General features: G+C 38.1%; 1 protein-coding gene across 2 annotated transcripts in view; it reads left to right on the top strand.

Annotated features, from left to right (window-relative positions):
• The window catches only part of gsk3ba (glycogen synthase kinase 3 beta-a), a 74,713-nt gene that overhangs the window by 17,089 nt on the left and 36,472 nt on the right, over positions 1–21,152 (top strand). For both annotated transcript variants that reach the window (XM_079821000.1, XM_079821001.1), the window contains exon 2: positions 10,776–10,969. In XM_079821000.1, coding sequence (XP_079677126.1) covers positions 10,776–10,969 — 194 coding nt within the window. The remainder of the gene's footprint in view (positions 1–10,775; positions 10,970–21,152) is intronic.

Genomic DNA, 21,152 nt, shown 5'->3' on the forward strand with positions numbered 1-21,152 from the left:
GGCATTTTCGCCCATAGGACTGCCGCATACTGGATGTTTTTCCCTTTTCACACCATTCTTTGTAATCCCTAGAAATGGTTGTGCGTGAAAATCCCAGTAACTGAGCAGATTGTGAGATACTCAGACCGGCCCGTCTGGCACCAACAACCATGCCACGCTCAAAATTGCTTAAATCACCTTTCTTTCCCATTCTGACATTCAGTTTGGAGTTCAGGAGATTGTCTTGACCAGGACCACACCCCTAAATGCATTGAAGCAACTGCCATGTGATTGGTTGATTAGATAATTGCATTAATGAGAAATTGAACAGGTGTTCCTAATAATCCTTTAGGTGAGTGTATAGTAGAGACGTATTCGATTTCGGATGCAGCTTCTGATCGGTTTATTGCATGTTACGCCTAAAACACACCCATGACTCATTAAGAGAATAGGTACAACCCTTTTGGGGGCGCGCCGACCGTTCTTTTCTACGTTAAACTAGCAAAAGTGGATTCGGACACGAAATTCCCTAAGTGCACTTGCAATTTTTGAAAACTAGTTGACTCTGCTGTGTTGGCATTTCAAATACAACAGTTGATGAACTTAATCAATCTATCTATATTTCCCACCCTTTACATAGAAAGTCATATAAAAGCTGTCATGGAGTGTTTCTTTTGTTATTGGAGCAAATGGGAATACAAAAATTATATAACCTCGGAAATTAGAAAAGGGTGTGAATGGATACAATTGAATATACATACTTCCCTACTATATAGTAGGTGAAAAACAGTATGTGAAATTAGTAGAACTCACAGTATTCATAACAGTAGTTGAAAAGTTCCTGTATGACTTAGTATTTCTGTGTGTGCGCATATGATGGATATTTATCATCCCATGAGGATTTAAGAACTGACACTGTAGGTCACATGACAAATGTAGTACCTCCCTATTACGCTCATATAAAGAACATACATATGCCACAATCAGCCAAAACACTTTAAGAATATGAAGAAAGAACATATAAATAGAGAGTTACCAAAATACAACAAAAACGCATAACATTTTGGCTACTTTTGCAAGCAGAACTCTGAACGCTTACTAGTGTAGTGAACAACCGGTATAGCCTGCAAATCTAGCTGTGTGAAAGGGACTGAGAGTAAAATTTATCACCCTGAGAATGAGATTTAGGTCATCTGGCAAACAGGTGGAGAACTTACACACATAAGTGTGCTCAACAAACAGACCCTGTTATATAGCTGAATTCGCCTACAGCGTTTTACAGACACACACATGATCATGAATTCACCCACATGCCATACGCAGACACTGCCTTCCGCTCTCTGGCTGATCAGAGTTTATTTATAGACTGGGATTAAACATTAGCTGCAGCAGACTGATGCAGACATGTCAGCGCCCTCAGTGATAGATGCAGGGCTCTGATTGGCTTGGTGGTAGTGAGGTCATGGGTGATGACAAAGGGCGACAGACTACTGCTGAATTCACAGAAAACGTCAATTGAAGGAGTTATGTAAGGGATAATGTACAGTCGACTGCTGATAACTGACACAGGCTGATCAGGACCCTAGTGTGAAGCATGGGGGTTTACTTAGTGATTTACTTTATTCAAAATATGGTTTCTTGTTTTTTCTTCTTTTGATTTGTAGTGAAATGCGATGCCTTATACAAGACACTAGTATGGGTTTGTATGTGATTTATAGATATAGCAGCAATACATAGGACAGTTCTCAGACAAAAATATATAGTACTGTAGAACTACGCAAAATAGAGGAAATTCAAATACCTTAAATGTACACTTTATATGCAATACACTCATAGACATAAAACAATGTGGCAATTTACACACTTGCAGATTATTAATGTGTTGTAAATTGTCGCTAAATCGTCACCACATACCTGCTGAATTAGATGCAGCGTGTATGAGTGAAAGAAAGGGATTTCTACCTGTGCTAAAGCTGGTTTTTGAAGGTGCCTGACTGACCTTCCTCTTCTCTGTAATTGGAGTTAAAGACTTGACTGCCTGAGGGGCGTTAAAACCACAGGTTTAGCCTCCACATGCTGCATCCTTTTCTTGTTTCGCATTAATGAAATAGTAAAGATATCTAAAAAGCATTTCACCTGATGAAGTCAACTTAGAATTTTCTGTGAGATTACACACAAACACTCTAGCAAATAAGCAAAAAGCCTTAAAATAAAAAATAATTTGTTTTTCGTTTCACATCTAGTCTAAGATCAAGCCTTATAATCAAACCACTAGTTCACAGCTGGTCTGTGTACCTTGTTCCTTTTTTTTCCTATTTTTAAGCATGATGAGGAAAATAAAAAAGAAAGGTGGTTGCACTTTTTGAATACCAAATTGTTGCGCAAAACAAGACTTAAAGGGGTCATAAACTGGCTTTTTATAAGGATATTCTTATATTACGATGACCTTATATAGGAATTCAGGATGATTGGGCCACTTTTTGCCATGACTTGGAAAAAGTGTCCCAATCACCCTGAATTCACCCTATATCGAAAGCTCAAGGGAAAGTTGATTTCTCAATTCATGACCCCTTTATTTCAGATGATGTTTTGCACCTTCATTAAACATTTTAAAAATTCACAAATTAGTATAATTTTTTTTTGATGTTTCTCCCGTACTTTCGAATGAGAACTAGAGCTATGTCTCTGGAACCATGAAGAAAGGAAATACATGACTTGATTTCAAAGTGGAAATGGACTTTGCAGAGCACCTGTTCCCTTTAAAAAGTGTTCTCAGTCCTGAGGGGTTCAAAACTGGTGCATGTCCAAGAGAAATTTGGTCACTATACTCATAATTTACATCCTCTTATGTCGTTCCAAACCTATATGACATACTTAATATAATAAAAGAATATATTTTGAAGAATGTTGGTAACATTTCCTCAAAATATCGATATAATATACTTTCGATTGTCCCCTTTAGACATTCTGTTGATTATAAATAACTCATGGGCGTCGGTAGCAAAAAAATTTTTTACTGGAGTAGATGCCATTTACATTAAGTAAAAATGTAATGCCTTGTTTCCTAAACGTCTGGTTGGGAAAGAAAACATTACGGAAGTCATTTAATCATTTATGGCGGCAATAGTGTAGGGGTAAAATGCATGACAGAAAGTTTTGACACAAATCGACCCGAGGTTCGAATCCGCCTTTTGCCAAACTCGCTCTACTCCCTTTTCCCATCACATATCAGATCGGAAAGGCATTTATTTTCAATAAAAATGAAGAAAATATTAGAAAAGTTTAAATAAAGCATCTAACGTGTGTTTAATAATAAGTGTTTATCGGGTAGGGGTAGGTAAATTGTGCAAACGTGCTGAATTAGAGACGATAAAAGTGAGTGGGTCCAATATTATTGGTTGTAAAAAGTGGGTGGGTCTTGTCCTACAATGGTTCTGACGCCCATGAAGTAACTAGTTCACAGGCGTGACTGTTGTTTGTGAATGGAATCTGTTAGTATGTGGTGTGCTTTCCTGGTCACATTGCGGCACTCCACACACTAGAGGAACACAATTGTTAAATCTTGTTTCTTATCGTCATGTCTCTCACATTTTGAAAAACGTATAAGGTTTTAGGCCCAGGCTTAAAGGTACTTAAAGGTCTTAATACTCCACTGAAAACATAGTTATGTATATTATATTGCATTTCTGTCAATAGATCCTCATAAATACTACACACTGCACCTTTTAATTTGTGTTTGTGTTTTTCAACAATAGTGTGCACCCTTACTTTACTGAGAAAGAAAGTCAGGAAAATCTGTAGATGGAAAAAATACCATATAAGGACCTTCTGTGCATTTTTTCAAATTTTGTACTTTTTGTTAGAAAATGTTTTATTTTTTTCAAGTTTTTTTTATTTAGGATAATAACATTTTTGACAGCATCTGAATATTCTTAAGAATTTATAGTTCATTGTCATTTGAAAGTGTAGGCACTTGTATTATTATGCTGTTATATTATGATTATATAGTCAGTGGCTTAAAATGGTCAAAAAAAATGACAATAATATCGTTTATTGCAATTATTTCTGGGACAATACACCGATCAGACATAACATTATGACAGGTGAAGTGAATAACACTGATTATCTCTTCATCATGACACCTGTTAGTGGGTGGGATATATTGGGCAGCAAGTGAACATTTTGTCCTCAAAGTTGATGTGTTAGAAGCAGGAAAAATGGGCAAGCGTGAGGATTTGAGTGAGTTTGACAAGGGCCAAATTGTGATGACTAGATGACTAGTCAGAGCATCTTCATACGAGTCAGGGCTGTTTTGGCAGCAAAAGAGGGACCAACACAATATTAGGTCATAATGTTATGCCTGATCGGTGTATAGATCGCCCAACAAAAAGTAGTTATCGTGACAGGCCTAGTTACGGAGCTCGGGAAGTCACCTGTAGGAGAACAAATTTATAATCCGTGCCCACGCTTTCACAAGCTGTTCCCACAGTTTTGCAAACTCTACTCACGGATTTGTGGCCGGATTGAAAAAGCGAAACGGTTTACAAATCTGAGCGCACAGATTGGAAATTCATAGGTATAGTTTATTAATCCCTGTGTGCGATTTGTTAAACCAAGGGAACAATTTAAGAATCTGTGAGTACGGTTTATAAACTAAGGGGACGAATTGAAAAACTGTCCCCATGGATTTGTGGATCTCCTACAGATGACTTCCCGTGCTCCGTATGGTGTGCTGGATAAAGTGATCAAATAGACTGCTTGATAAAGTATTTGAACTCGGGGTGAGATTGACATGAAAGTGCTTTATGATTCTCTCTGTGAACACAGGTCAAGACATGGGTCACAGCGCAAAGAGCAACAGGAATATATCAGCTGCAATTCCTCTTACACATTTAACTCTTGCCCTTGACTACTGCAATCTAGTATGTGTGCACATGTGAATTGATTTCTGGGTGTGTGTCCATGTTCACTCTCGATAGGGCCCTCCTTTCATTGTGTGTCCTTTAGTTTCACTTCTCTAGTGCTCTCAACATCACATACCTCTGAGGTAACATCTAAACATGCCTCACCACGGCCAGGAGCGATAGAGAGTTTACGTCAATGGAAAACAGGAGAGGAGAAGTGGCTGAACGGGTCACTTTACAGTCACTGATTGTTTAACCCATCAGTGGGACTATTTGTCACAAAAAGAGGAATATGAAGAGATATTCATGTATTTTGTGGTTTGTTTTGTTTGCATGTACTCATTTAGCATGTCATTGTTTTAAAGTGTGTTATTTTAAGTTAATCACATTATTAAATGTCCAGCCTTAATTATTGCATACAAAATCTGTTGGGTTTAAAGGTGCAGTGTGTGAATTTTAGCGGCATCTAGTAGTGAGGTTGTGAATTGAAATCACCCACCGCTCACCCCTACCTTTCGAAACACATAGAGAAGCTATGGTGGCCGACACAGGACAAAAATGTTGTCGTCGGAGAGAGCAGGGAGTGACTAGCGCTCTGTAGAGAAGTTTGTCGGTTTAGGGCAACTGTAGAAACATGACGGCGCGTGTAAGGGGACCAAGCCGATACGGAAGTAACTTAAACTGCAATTCATCAACCGGGCACTAGAGACAGCCTCCAAAAGGGAGCAGAATCTCATTGAGCCCCATGTTAAAATGCCCAACTTTACAGCAGAAAAAAACATGTCTACAGCCTGGTACAAATTGTGGATTTGGTCTATACGGCTAATTTTGCCCTTCATGACAACTGTGAGGGGGGTGAATTTTTTATAACTCATTCGTTTACATTATATAACGCCTTAAAGTCATGCATTATTAAGGGCGTGGCCACTTTGAGTGACAGATGGATAGCCATTTATCTGCTGTCTGTTAGTCATCACGTCACCTCAGCTCCACCCACGTCCCGCCTCTTTGCTCATTGTCTATTATCCGGGAGTGACGCGCTGCCAAGATGGCAACGGCCAGCTCATCCCTAATTTACGCTTCAAAACTGCTCTTCAGAATCCTATGGGTGACGTCACGGACACTACGTCCATATTTTTTTTACAGTCTATGAAGGGGACCCACGGTGTATGTAGATAGAAATGGATCATAAAAACATAACGGTACATTATGTAATGTCTTTATACTCCACTGAAAACATAGTTATGTATATTATATTGCATTTCTGTCAGTAGATCCTCATAAATACTGCACCTTAAAATGACCAACCGAGCAACATTTAATAAAATACTTGTATGTTCACATAGATTTTTGCCAATACATACACTACCTGTAAAAAGTTTGGAATAAATCTTTTTTTTTTTTGAAGAAGAAGAAAAAGAAGTCTGTTCTGCTCACTGTGGCTGCACTTATTTGTTAAAAATACAGTAAAAACAGTAACACTGTGAAATGTTATTACAATTTGAAATTACTTTTCTATTTTAATATATTTAGGAATGTAATTTATTCCTGTGACGGTAAATCTGTATTTTCAGCATCATTACTCCAGTCTTCAGTGTCACGCGATCCTTCAGAAATCATTCTAATATGATTATTCTTAGTTCTTAGAGCTTTTTTCTGGCTCCATTAGAGGAATCTTAGATGACCTGCATGATAACCCTTGGCTTTTTAATGTTTGCAGGAAATTAAAGTCCTCCATTTAACAGGAGTAACAAGTATTGGCGTGTCAAATAGCTGACTGAATTAAGCATTGTTATGCACAGTGAACCTAGTTTCCTCTGTATTCAAACAGAGGAATGGTTATTTGAGGTAGTTTCTTGTCCTGAATAAAGGACAACCCCATGAACCAGTTTGACGACATGTTTGTCTTGAGATCACATTCGGCTGTTGCAAATGCATCACGTCAGAATGTTGAATAGATGACATGCGAATTGTTTCACATTGTAATGATGATCGTCATACTTCCAGATCTTTTATTCTATGTTAGACATTCCAGCAGATCTTAATTCTCGCTTGTGCTGGCATTCGCTCAGTTGCCTTTTTATGGTGTTATTTTTGGAGTGTGTGAATGTCACCCTTGACACACTCTCCGCATGCGAGTGTGTATCCGTGCAGATGAGTGGGTGAGTCTTTAGCAAGTGGGCCACAACATCTCTCAGGCTCAGAGACGTCTCAGTTGCCATGGAGATAGAGGGAAAAGGATCTAGGAATCAGTACTGATTTCCTGCTTCGATTCTGAATACAAGCTATCCTCTATTGATTCATTAGGGAATATTTTAAGTTCATTTCAGTTCATAATAACACGACTGCAACACAGTCCAGGTTCACTTTATTTTCAAATCATTGTAACCATTACAGGTTATTGGCTATGCACAGAAACTTAAAACATTTCCTTTATACCACTTGAATTGAGAAAATAATAAAAGGCAGCCTAAAAAAAACCCAAATCTGATACTTTTAATAAAAAAGACATGTCAATGCATATCCAGTTTCATTTGGATCACATGGAAGTAAAATGATTTGCAAAGACGGTTCGTGTTGACTTCTATAAATGTGTATTTAATTTAAGGTTGATTCACACATTAAAACTCGATGGTTCCATCAGAGGTGTGGCACAGCTTATGCTTTTGATTCACTCATGCGTTTTTTTTTTATATCATACGTGGATTGGTCTGCGCAGCTAGTCCGTTGGTCCTGACATTTGAAGATCCGTTGAATTTGTAATGACCTGGGTTAAACTCCAGCCTGGTTCATGTCCTTTTTCCTGTTCCTCTTCTTTCTCCTTCAACTTTCCTGATGCTTTTCCATTGTCCTCTCAAATAAAGGAAAACTGACAATAAACAAATGCTTTATAGATAGGTAGATAGATAGATGGATGGATGGATGGATAGATGTATTTCCACAAAAATATTAAACAGCTCAGCTGTTTTCAGCATTGATAATAATAATAATAAACGTTTATTGAGCTGCAAATCATTATATTAGAATGATATCTGAAGGATCATGGGACAATAAAAACTGGAGTAATGATGCTGAAAATTCAGCTTTGTCATCACAGAAATAAATATTTTTATTTTAAATAGTAATAATATTTCACATTATTACAGTTCTTACTGTATTTTGATCAAATAAATGCAGCCTTGGTGAACATATGAGACTTCTTAATGGGTTAGTTCAACCAAAAATAAATGAAAATTAGCCCATGAGTTATATTAAAAAGTCCTGGCTAATCCAAGCATTATAATGGCAGTGAATTGTTGCCTCGTTTATGAAGTCCATAAAAGTGCATCTATCCATCATATAACTGCTCCACACGGCTCTGGGGGGTTAATAAAGGCCTTCTGAAGCGTAGCGATGCCAATTTTTCTGAATTGCACAAGTCAAATTGCGTAAGGCTTTCCGCCGGATTCGGAAGTTAGTTATTTTAGTCTATAAAGTTTTAAATATTGATATTAGTCTTACACAAACACGCCACTTCGCGGGGTGAGTAAATCATGGGCGAATTAAAATTTTTGGGTGAACCACCCTTTAAAGACTTGAACATAGTGGATATATTATGAAGTGCTTTCAGTGAACGTGATGCATTTATTTTCATTGAGACAAGCTGACATTCACAGAATTGAGATCTTTGAGCTTTGTGCAGTGGCCAGCAGTCAGGATCCACTGACTCAGCGGCATCTGCAGATTGAGAGGCATGATTCAAATAATGATTAGTGAGAATCTACTGAAAAAAGACATTGATTAAAAAAATCGATCTTGGGATTTTAAAACTCGATACTGGAATGCTCAAATGAAGATCACAGTTAATCGGCAAATCAATATTTTTGCCCAGTCCTAGCGGCAAATCAATACGGTTGGCATTGACTGTCAGGTGGTGATGGAGGAGAATGTGGCATGAGCTGCACTCTAGACCATGATTCTAATTCTGTTCTAAAACTCACTGCTACAACATAATCTGCCGCTAACTGCAGATCTGGGATTCACTGGATCTCCCTGATTTGAGGCTTGTGGGTCTTCTGTGGGTATATGAGGGGGTTGAAAATGCATAAGACATTCTATGCAGTTAACCTTTAACAAAGTTAATGGAAACTTTGAACTCTAGTGTCAAAGAAGCTAATCCAAGGAGTCACAACCGTCTACTAATTCTGGACCAGGTCTCTCAATCTCACACATGATTTGATTTGGTCCTAGGGACCTACATTTCATCATGGAATGAGTAATTTAAAATTAATTTTAATAATTGGAATTAAATATTTTATATTTCAGAATCTGTTGCCGCATTACATAGTGTATAAACAGCTGAGTCCTAATTGTATCGTACAAGGTAATACATAGTAAATATTTTCATGAGTTCTTTAAATCTGTCCCTAATAAACGAATGCCATTACGTTCACTCATTTCTCCGGTTTATTACCCCTCACAGCTCTGAAAGAAAGTATAGTCACTCAGAAAACTTCTCCACATCATGCTGAGGATTATATTTCACGTGCTATGTTTGCATTGTAAGCAATATAATCGACTTTCATCCAAAGTCACCTGCTGAAGTAATCCTCCCCAGCGCCAAATATGCACTTTCTTTAATGCTGCTTTGGTGAGAACACATCTGCCAAGAACAGTAATGTAAAATGCATAAGCTCAAGGTAGATTTTCTTTCCAGCCTTTGCCTGTTAGTGTGTCCCAATTTGGTCCTAATTTACAGAACAGACCTGTTAGCTCTTTCGATAAGTTGCATTGTTTTAGTTCACTCAAAATGGTCAATTCTGTCATCATTTACTCTCCAAACACTTTTTGCAGTGGTTGAGAGCTCATTGGAGGGGAAGAATATAGAGTAGTATAGGACTTGTTCACCAGCAAGGATGTGTTTTAGATGTTTTCATTGGGTTGATACTGTACATTATTCACTATCTGTCGAAAAGTTTGATGTTGTATCCTGTAGCTGTGGTGCTTGAAAAAAAATTGATCTTGGGATTTTAAAACTCGATACTGGAATGCTCAAATGAAGATCACAGTTAATCGGCAAATTAATATTTTGAACCCAATTCCATATTGGGTTCAATTCCCAGGGATTGCATGAACTCATAGAAAGTAACTATACTTTGAATGCACTGACTGGTGCAGATTCACTTTGGCATTGATAGTGTTGACATAGAAACGCATAAATCCGAGTCTGAGGACGTGAACAGCTCCGGGTAGAACATCACAGGTTGCCATCTCGTGATTGCGGTTATGACATGGCCTGAACGCAGAATAAGCTTGTTGTTTTGGTTCAGGAGGAGCTGTAAAAGGCAGCTGCTGTTTTTTTGCGGCGCTAGGTGACTGTCTATCTACAACTCTGCATTGTCTTACGGAACGTGCTGATGCCGTGCGATGTCTGCGCGAGCAGGGTGCACCGATGTATGGAAATACATATGTTGACAGGCAGGTAGGACATCGTATCATTGCATTCGGACCAAATGCAATGATTGGACGGACATTTTTATTGGTCCTGAGACTTCAACAGAAGATATATGTACATGTTTCAATATTTAGACCACTTCTATTATTGATTGTTATCAGGATTGGAAGAAAATTTCAACCAGTATAACAAAGTGTTGATAAGAAAAATTGCCTACCCTACCTTTAAGAAATTCAAGAGCTCATAATGTCATGAAAATCATTCAGATTTAATGATTTTTTTTTATTAATTTGAGAAATTACTTGATTCCCGACCAAAGTACTCATCATTAAATTATTCATTATGAGGATGCAAGGTGTAACGCACAAAGTTGTGACTATTGAGGCATTGTTGTGTTTTCTGATTGCTGTTTGTAACATCAGTCTTTAACACCCATCTCTCTTTTTATCTGTCTGTAGGAGATAAAGATGGCAGTAAAGTGACCACAGTGGTGGCGACTCCTGGACAAGGACCTGACCGGCCGCAGGAGGTCAGCTACACCGACACCAAGGTCATCGGTAACGGCTCTTTTGGCGTGGTCTATCAGGCCAAGCTCTGTGACTCAGGAGAACTGGTGGCCATTAAGAAGGTCCTTCAGGATAAGCGATTTAAGGTAAGACTGAGAACATGACATTTATTCTTTCTTGGTCCCTTGACTCTTTATAACGCTTTGGGCCTTGTAGCTTTTCTTAAGAAGAGCTCAGAGAGTATTTCTCTCATCAAAGTGCTTTTGTCTTTGTTCCTATATCCTTATGTTTTTGTTGTACGCCTGTTCTTTGATCATTTCTGTTCTTCAGTGTTATTGCTATACTATTATCTTTCATCTCTGTTCTTTTTTTATTTGATCTAATTTCAAATGGTTTATCATTTCTCTTAAAACTGTTTTAGCTGAATTCCATACTGATGTGCTCACATGGCCATAGTAAATCAAATGTTGTCCATACCAGACACAATGAACGCAAAGTAAATAATGGCATCGGTTAGAAATAATGGTAAATTATGCTATCAGTTAGAATCAACATTTTTGTATGTTCTCTTTTTTGGCCAATGAATCACACTCAAAGTAGGAGTGTAGGGAGGCGGAGACAGAGTTTGTAACCATAACTGTCCAGAAGCGTCCAGTAAGAACTTACTGTCAATCGGCACTTTCTGCAGACTGGGGTGTTTAACAACCCGTCTTTTTTGCAGAATCCAAAAAACTCCCTCACTAGCTGTTTCCCAATTCAGAGGCTGCATCCTTCGAAGGACGTGGACATCAGAGGCCACGCCTTCAAAGTCCATAAAGGTCGAAACCGAGCATTGTTAAATGGGATGATCTAATCTACAGAGTATTGCTCTTGTCGTCAAGCAACTGCGACAAGCTGCCATTGACAAGAAGCAATAACATTTGTACTGGACCTTTTTTTGCAAATTATACTGTCTGAAAACAAAACAGGCTTTCCAACCTGTCAAAATATGTTCACCTTGGTCCATTTATGTACATAATAAAGAGTATCAACCATCTATAAAATCACATCTTAGTAAGATATTGTCACGTGTATGTTCTGTTTTGGTTTAGTTCTAGTTCCTGTACCCGTTTCCTTGTGTTCTAATTTTCCTCAAGTGTGTTTCTATGGTTACTGATTTGAGTAACACACCTGCTTTTGTTTCTTTTAATTAGCTTCATTTCAGTATTGTTAGAATTAAGCCCTGAGTTTTCCTTAATTCCCTGTCTGGTATTGTCAATGTTTGCTTTTCATGTGGTTGACTAATTCTGTTCTCCTGCGGTTTCCTAGTATATCATGATTAAAGATTCGTTTTTGTACTCCATTCGTCGTGCACTTCATTTCAGCCACAGTTGCTGACAGATATGTCAACATTTGAACCACTTTAAAAAAAAATTACATTAGTATTGTTAGAATTAGTATTGTCATACTGTATATGAGTGTTGAAACCCAATACTTACATTTAAAGGTCCCATGGCATGAAATTTTCATTTTATGAGGTATTTCAACATTAATATGAGTTCCCCTAGCCTGAATATTGTCCCCAAGTGGATAGAAATGTTGATCGGTGTAAAACCGAGTTCTGGCTGTCTTTCTCTGCCTTGAAAATGAGAGAAATGACAGGCCAGACGAGCCAATCCTGAAGTCTCCTGGTTTGACGTCCAAGCAGGAACGGTTACCTCCCTTTCCTCCGCCCAGAGAATCTGGCACGCCCATGCAAACGCTTGAGAGATCATGGGTTGTGAACGAGTGAATGCTGGCAGTTTCTCAGTGTTTGGATGTACAAATGAAAACAGAAGTCTTTCTTCAGTTCCTTCTGATCTGTGATCATTGATTTCTGATGTGTAGCTAATTATTATTATTCGTGCAATTATTTATTATACCCGACAGAAAGGTGTTTTCGTGTTTTCTATCTTGTGAGTCAGTGTTTTTGTACGTCCTCGTCGCGTCTATCTGTTCTTAAATGTGCATACAGTCGGGAGTTTCTGCTTAACATCGGCAGAGCCACATCTTTAGAGATAAACCTCACGCACGCCGAAGCTCGGCCTTCAACATCCCCGACCCCCAGTACTGCATCTGGCCCACAGCGGAGGCACCAAACGCAGCGTGAGATTAAGCAGAAGGGGTGTAAGCGTGAGGGTATCCGGCTAGGCTAGCCAGCTTTCCCCACAATAAACTGGATTACATTCGATTACTGCTGTTGTGTCTTCGTTTGCGCTGTGTAAGTTACTCAATGCGCGTCACTGACGCTTTTCATATGATTGGAACATATCTAGAAATAATGCTTTAATCAAACTTACTAACTCGTTCATCTCGCTGTAATGGTACATTGCATGTGTTACAAAGTTGGTAGAATAATGATGAAGACGGACTCGGCGTGACTGGGACTCGTGTTTATTCAGAACTCTCAGATACAAACACAATAAACTCGCGCTGACAGACAGCGCTCTCACAACTCAGTAGTTATTATAAATAACTTTGTTAGCAATCGCTCCGTCTCCGTGATGTCCGGTTCGCGAACGAATCATTCTTTTGAATCGGTTCTTTTTAGTGAACCGAACCAGTTCACCAAATCGGACTGAATCGTTCTAAACGGTTCGCGTCTCGAGTCAGCGCTGATCCATAATTTACTAAAGTTACTAACTTTCTGACATGAGTGACAGCCCCTCCGACTAGAAATAAACGAATAACCTGAAGTATATTCTAGTAACTACAACAGTTCACCCTGAACTGAGACATGCTGAGAACTGATGTGAAGTGAACTCAGGTCCATCCGTCTCTCTGGCAGCAGCTCGTGCGTCGTAGACCTCGTTAAACCACGCCCCCTCCGCTCATTTCAAATGCAAAGATGTCAGCCAATCACAACAGTGGGCGTTTTTACTGAAGTCTCACAGCAGACACGCCTCTTGAAACAGGGCAGTCAGCCACTGGGCAAACAGCAGTATAGAAAAAATGCCTTTTATTTCTAAATTATGACATTTTACGATGTACAAATCATACTAACAATATAAGTACACCTCAGGAAACACTATAAAATAATAGAAAAATGCCATGCCATGGGACCTTTAAAAGTGTAATCTGGCATTTTCTCAAAAAAATAAATAAAAATTCCAGTCGTCACTAGGGCCCAATAAATCCTGGGATAGGTTGGGCTGCAAAAGGATCCAATCGTTCTATCCTTAAAAGGGTACTTCACCACTGGAAAGATGAATGTGAAATTATTTTAGAAGTTGGTGCCTTCTAGATTGGGAAAAGCCAGAATTTTTTTTTTGGCTCATATGGATGAAAGACAACAAATGCCAAAATTGGGAGGGGGGGCACGATAATTCGAATTTACTACCGGGCTTCTACTGATACAAAGCTTAATTATAATCGCTGAAGTACCCCTTTAATGCACCACATTTGTAGGCTGCATTCGAAGGGGCCTTCAAAATGGAGGCTGTCCGCATTCGGCCTTCAAATGAGCCTTCGGAGGATGCAGCCCTGGTCTGCATTTCCTTTTTTATGCACTTCTCTCGCTAACTTCCCTCTGTCTCGTTTACGTGGATGTACATCATTGCGTACGTTGCACGAGTTCCCACTACTGGTGGAACCCTTGAAATGCATTTAACTGGAATGCCCTAAGCCCTTGATCACTTGGAATCTGCTATTATTTAAAAAATTTTCCCCTTTTGAATTTGTTTTACGCACCATTCTATAGGCCTGTATGGGCTGTTGGAGAAGATATAAAAAATAACACAAAAAATGATAACAATACAATAAACGATAACTGTGTTTAAAAAACAGTTATCTTAAAGTAGATATAGGTACTAAATGCAGTTAAATGTCAAAATAACTCCAATGTCATACTCTAGAGTTGTGTGGGGTGGTGGTAAATTAAGTGCGGTCTGCGGTGACGTCACAATCATGTTGCATTGTGGTCTATGGATCTACCTGAAGTGTACATATTGACTAGACTCTCTCCCTCAGTCAGAATCAAGAAATTGAGGTTCTGTCCAAATACACTTCTCTCATCCGCTTGGGAATTCGCCCAAGGGGATGTGCTTAGGGTAGTTCGCGAGTGTATGTCTAAAAGTGGGGTTAAATGCAACCCCTTTTTTATGACGAGTGACTCCCAGCATTTAGGTGCAATACTGCCACCTACAGTGTTGGAGACTGAGTGTCAACCAGATGGCACTTAGTGCTGCTGGGCTATTTATGATATTGATACATATATTAACATGATATTAATATATCATTTTTTTAAATATCACAGTCAATATTACGTCATTTTTAACGCCATTGCGTCATTTTAGTGTCCCTATTGAAGTAAAGCAAATTTATAAGGAATGATACATCTAACACTCTAAAATTTTTGCCACTTTCCACATTATTAGCGACAGCCTTGCTCTGATAAGTTAATCTGTGTAAACTTCGCTGTTTAATATGGAGTAGAAGATCACCGTAGTATGACGGAAGGGGACTTTGCGGTGTTTCCTGACAGATGACAGGCATCATCTTTTTTGTAAACTGCAGCAGAGAAGTATGACTGACAGAAGAAGGATGTCACCTTTCATGAGCAACCTCACATAAATGCAGTTGTGCTGAGAGTGACTATAAGATCAGATGGTGGTGTAAATGAAATGTAGGTCACTGATGTCAACAAGCGATTTCCGATTGTGTGAAAAAGTTGACCTCGACTCATTTTGACAGTAAGCAGGGTGGATAAACCATGCTCATCAGAGAGCTATAGTGCATCTATGTGGTGTGTGGGTGTGAGGCAGAAATGGGTCACATATGAAGGACAGTATGTGTACAGTGACCTGACAGAGATATTGACACCGTGTGCTGGTGTGTGTGTGTTTTGTCTATGAAGCTGTGCACCATTTCCATTGTCACTTTATCGGGTCCTCTAGGGTGATAGTGGTGATAAGCCATCGCTGGCACACTCCTGACTGGAAGGTTGTTCCAAAAGGTAGAGGGCATGATTATACTGTTTTCTATGATACCTTCTGGACAAATTCTAAGGTAGTATCACATGTATTTTGGAGAAGGCCAGTAAAAAATCCATCCAAGATACCATATGAAATCTGTGAAAAAATCAATTATAAATATATAATTCATTCCATACCAAGAGGTACTGATAAAAATGTTAAATCAATGGGGCACCTACGGGAACATGGTGATGTAAAAAAAAATATGAGATGGGAGGTAAACTTATATATGTCAGTGCCTTTGCTCAAGTTTTGCGTTCCCTGAAAAAGTTGTGTTAAACTCACAAAACTTTTGCATTCTCTCGTAAAAGTATTGCTTTTCCCCGACAAAGCATTGAAATATTTCTCAAAAGTTTTGCGAGTGAACACAAAAGCATTGCAGTAGATTTTTTCCCATTGCAATGTTCTTTTAGGAACTCCATATAAATCTAGTTATTAATAGATTATTTGACCCAATATTTGTGTCTGAATGACGTCAGAATTGACCATATTTACTTTGTTAGCGCAATTTTCTTTGCAAAAAAAACATTCTCATTCAATATTCTGTTTCACTCGTAAATATGTTACAATACTGAAGTAAAGCCGGTCGCAACATCCAGTTTATACTGACTTTAAACGGCTGAGCTGTTATCTTAACATTCATGCTAATACTAACCTCTGTTGAAATCAGTCACTAGCCAAAAAAATTGCAGGGCTGTGTTCTAACCCTATTCTCTCATTCACTATCATAGTTGCCAAGTCCGTGTATAACACGTGACTTTGGGCTTTTTTTGGCAAGTCGCGTTAAAAAAAATCACGTGTTGTGGGTTTATCTAAAAAAATGTGTTGCTTGTCAGGAAAATAACAAGTTTGACTAGCAACTTCATTTCTTTACATTTATGGTCGCTGTTTTGTCCAATACACTGACTGACACTTTCTTCTCACAGCTAATAGCCAATCAGTGCAACGATACAAGTACTGTAGTAATTCGTCCTCATACATCCCGCCACCTTCTTCCCCTCAGTGAAGAAAAATCGCGTTCAACATGCAGGCATGTGACGTTATAAATGCACGTGATGATAGTTAATAGATGTAAATAGACATATACATGTACAAAGATGGAGAGGAAACAGGGAGGAGAGGCACCTAATTAAATTTTTTAAATATTATTATTGTATAATGTTTTTGTCATTACAGGGAAGGCTATTATAAAAAAATAAAAAACAAGTATATTAATAATAACAGTAGGTATGGTTCGAATTTATTTTATTATAAATATGTGGCTATATTGCAAGCTTAGTGCTTGCCTGCGTCTCCATCCTAAATAGTATGTGACATTAGTCATTTTCAATACTATTTAGGGCAGATAGTATGCACATTGAGATGCAGGGCTTGTCTTTTTCACGGTTTACAGTGTGTGTGTTCACTGCTCACTGCTCCTAATATGTGTGCACTAACTATGGATTACCATAATTGGCCTTCACGTCACTTTTTCTCTTTTTCCATCTCCAAACCTCTTCTGTTCACAGCTGATCGGAGGATATTGCGTGCCCTTTATTTCAATTTGATGATTTTTGTAGGGTTTTTGTTGAGGTTTCAGTTTAATATGTTGAAGGCTCATTTATTGATATTAATTATTTGAAAAAAAATAATATTGATGATAATAAATCAGATAATAATATTGGGCTTGTTTTGGGCTTATTTTTGAAGCTGTGGTTGCTTATTTGTCTCGCGAGAGTTGGCAACACTGTTCACTATTCCATACATTAGTCCACTAAATATAGACCACTTGAAGGAGTGAATGAAAACGACTGAGTGAATTCAGACACTGAGTGTGCCGGAAGGGCTGCCGCTTGTGCATAGTTTTTGTTTGCTGTGTAATAATAATTTTAAACTTAGCAAACTGGATTTATCTTGAACTCTGTCAGGGAAAATATGTAGAAACCCTCCTAAATCAATTGAAAATGAATTTATACCTGTGTAATATTACGCAGTACCCACATTGGGGACCAGCGATTTGGAAAATGGATGGATGATTCAGATGCAGGAATTCATTCGGCGTGAGCTGCACAGGGCATTATGGGTATTGTCTAGCCGTTGAGAGTACATCGGTCATACACTTGTTATTGCGGTGCATTATGGGATTGAATGAGTGCACTCTGTAAGGCCTACTATGGTTTCGGGCTCCACTACAAATGGCTGTACCTTCAAATAGTGCCCTATTTAAAGTGTATAGGGTGCGATTTTGAACAAAGCCTATGCCATGCTCAATAGTATTTGCCAAGTAAAGTTTAGTAAACTATCTCTCATTTCTGGTTAATGAGACTTTTTCCTCTGTGCTGCCACCTGTTGTTTCGGAGCATAGTGCAAAAGGGATAATGTCAAGTATAAATACCTCTAGAATTTTGGGAGGTGCGTGCGTCATCTGTGAAGTTAATTCTCTTCATGTGATATCATGTGTCATTTCTTTACAACATTCCTTTCAATGGAGTTTGCTCCTTTTCTTGCTCATAGCTCTTCCGAGAGAGGATCTGTATGTGTGAAGTGTGTCAATATCTGTAGGACTGTCTATCTGTATGACCTTTGTCCTGCTACAAACACACACATATTTGCATATATAAGATACTAGCTTGTGAGAACAGTCCTACTATTCATTATCCCATAAGCTCAGGCTTCTTTGACGTCAGTGGTTATTTCTATTATGTATAAAAATAGACCAAAACCTAGATTCGTGATGTATGTCCATATGCTGAGTTGGTAAGCAGAAGACAGCAATCAACATTGCCTTTTTTATGCTTGTGTGATGTAATAGTGCAGACGAAGTGATAATGAGGGCTTTTCAGAGTAATCAGTCATTTTCCATGAAGTGGATGTGTACTTGGCCATGTGCATGAAGCAAAGGTTCTGTTTGCTTTTGACTTCACCAAGTATGGCCTTATTTCTATCAACAACTTAGAGGGCTGCGAGATATACAGTTGCAATTTTTGCATATTCTAATCTTGATATTTTTCAGCCTGAAAATTCATGCATTTTCTCTAAAGTAACTTAAAATGGTGGTTTCATTTCAATGACAGAAACCATAACTTTAAAGGTCCCATGATGTGGATTTTTTTTATTATTTTATAATGTTTCGTGAGGTGTACTTTTATTGTTAGTATGATTTTTACATCATAAAATGTCCTAATTTAGAAATAAAAGGCATTTCTACTATCCTGATTTTAGTCTTCTGGCTTGAATATGCTGTTTAAAGGGGTGTGTCTGCTGTGAGACTTCAGTGTAAACGCCCACTGCTGTGATTGGCTGACATCTTTGCATTTGAAATTCGTATTACATGTGGAACCCCTCGATTACTTTTACTACTTTTTTTACTATTACAGCTGTCGAGATAAACAAATCGTGAAAGTGTTGATTATAGCATTATTTTTTAGATCTTTTCCCATCACATGAAAGGCTGCAGTGATGAGAATTGAGTACACAGACAGTCTGTTTATTGCGTGAATGCAGTGATCTTGTCATTGCAACGCTATTTCTCTCACAAAATGCTTTCACCACAACTAACAGCAAACACAACATCGATATGAATAAAGTAAGAGCTTTGTTGTGCAGCATAACAGCGTCATTCATTATAACGGGAGTTTGGGCAAGTGTGCAGATACACTCGCGATGTGTGATTGACAGCTTCGAACATTATAAAGAGAGTGTTCTTTGATCGCTCTCTGTAGTTTAATCACAATTTAAATATATTTGTTTCATGCTACTAAGAGAAACAATGTGAAGTTGATCGTTTAGTCACTGTCTGGATTCACTGATGCATAAACAGTATTAAACGATTTAGAAAGAAAGTCTGTGTGAACTTGAATAATTAGCTACACATCAGAAATCACTGATCACAGATCAGGCATTAATTAACATTGTTACTCACTGTTTGTGGCGGTGCTGTCGAATCCATATCGTAAAAGTATGTTTGTAAAGCCTGTTCTGACATTGCGACTGAATTAAATGTAAAAAATAAACTGAATCCATTTTCTCCAAATTCTCTGGGCAGGCAAAGCAGAGAAAGGTATAACGACACAGGGAAGATTCCAGGTTGGCCCATCTGAGCTTTCATTTTCTCAAAGGCAGAGCAGGACACCTAGGGCTTGGTTTACACCTATCGCCATTTCAAGCCACCATAGACAAGCTAGGGGAACTCATATTACTGTTAAAAAAATGAAATTTTCATGTCATGGGACCTTTAACCATACAGCCATTGTAACTAGGATTGCAAAGGGGCTGAAAAATCCTGGAAAATGTGCAACCCCAATTGTAACCAAATAAATTCAAAACGTTTTATTTAAGAAAAACAGTCCTATTTAAAACCGTTTTAACTGCAAAAATGTGAAACACAGGTCAGTGGAATGAAAAGCGGAATATACAGTTTTGTGAATAATTGAATATATCAAAAAGTTTACTTTGGGCTTTACACAGAGAGAGAAAGACGTGAAAATGAAACTATTGTTGTTTGTGAAAGAGGTCATAATTTGGTTGATTTCAGCCGGTTGTGAAGCTGTATGTGTAAATGGAGTGGCCTGATGAGAGTGACTGTATGCAGAGTTGGCAGTGACTAGTGTGTTCACAAATTACCACCAACTGTGTGATTGTGATGGAGTTACAGGCTAACAGAGTCACACAAAACACACACACAAACCCAAGTTTGATTCTACACCCCTCCCTGTCCCCACAGGTTGCTTTTCACAACTACCGGTATGTTGTCTCCAACCAATATTAAAATTCCGCAATTCCTGATACTACAACAGGAACAAATATGCCATTAAACACAACTTTAAATACTTTTTTTAATGTATTTTTATCAATTTAAATATTAACATTGATTTTACTCTTAAATTAGAATGTTTTCACATATTTACCAATTAACTTCACATTGCTTAAGTTAAACAAAGTAATTAAGACCAAAATGAATGAAATTAAGAGCTCTTTTTCTTGTCAATATTGTTTGATTAATATTAATGACATAATACACAGCAGCAGATCTATTAGGCTGCATTTAATGTAAAACTCCAGTATAAATGCAAATGTGTGTGTATATGCATTGCAAGAGATGTGAAGAATGTGGGCTTCTATCCAAAGTGTATTCAGAGAGAAACAGCTATGATAAATGCATTATTTTATAATTATCATGACCAGGAGAATCTATAGTGGTTCACAATTTGTACAGATTCTTTTCATACTGATTGTGAATTATACCGAAGTGACCACCTTAACCCAGACCACATTTTCAAGTGGACTTAGATTTGAAAAATCGCTTCACACCAACCGAATGAACTGAACACTGATGTCAGACACTTAATGTATTAGCCCT

This window comes from Gobio gobio, assembly GCF_949357685.1.
Source record: "Gobio gobio genome assembly, chromosome: 7".
Taxonomy (NCBI): Eukaryota; Metazoa; Chordata; class Actinopteri; order Cypriniformes; family Gobionidae; genus Gobio; species Gobio gobio.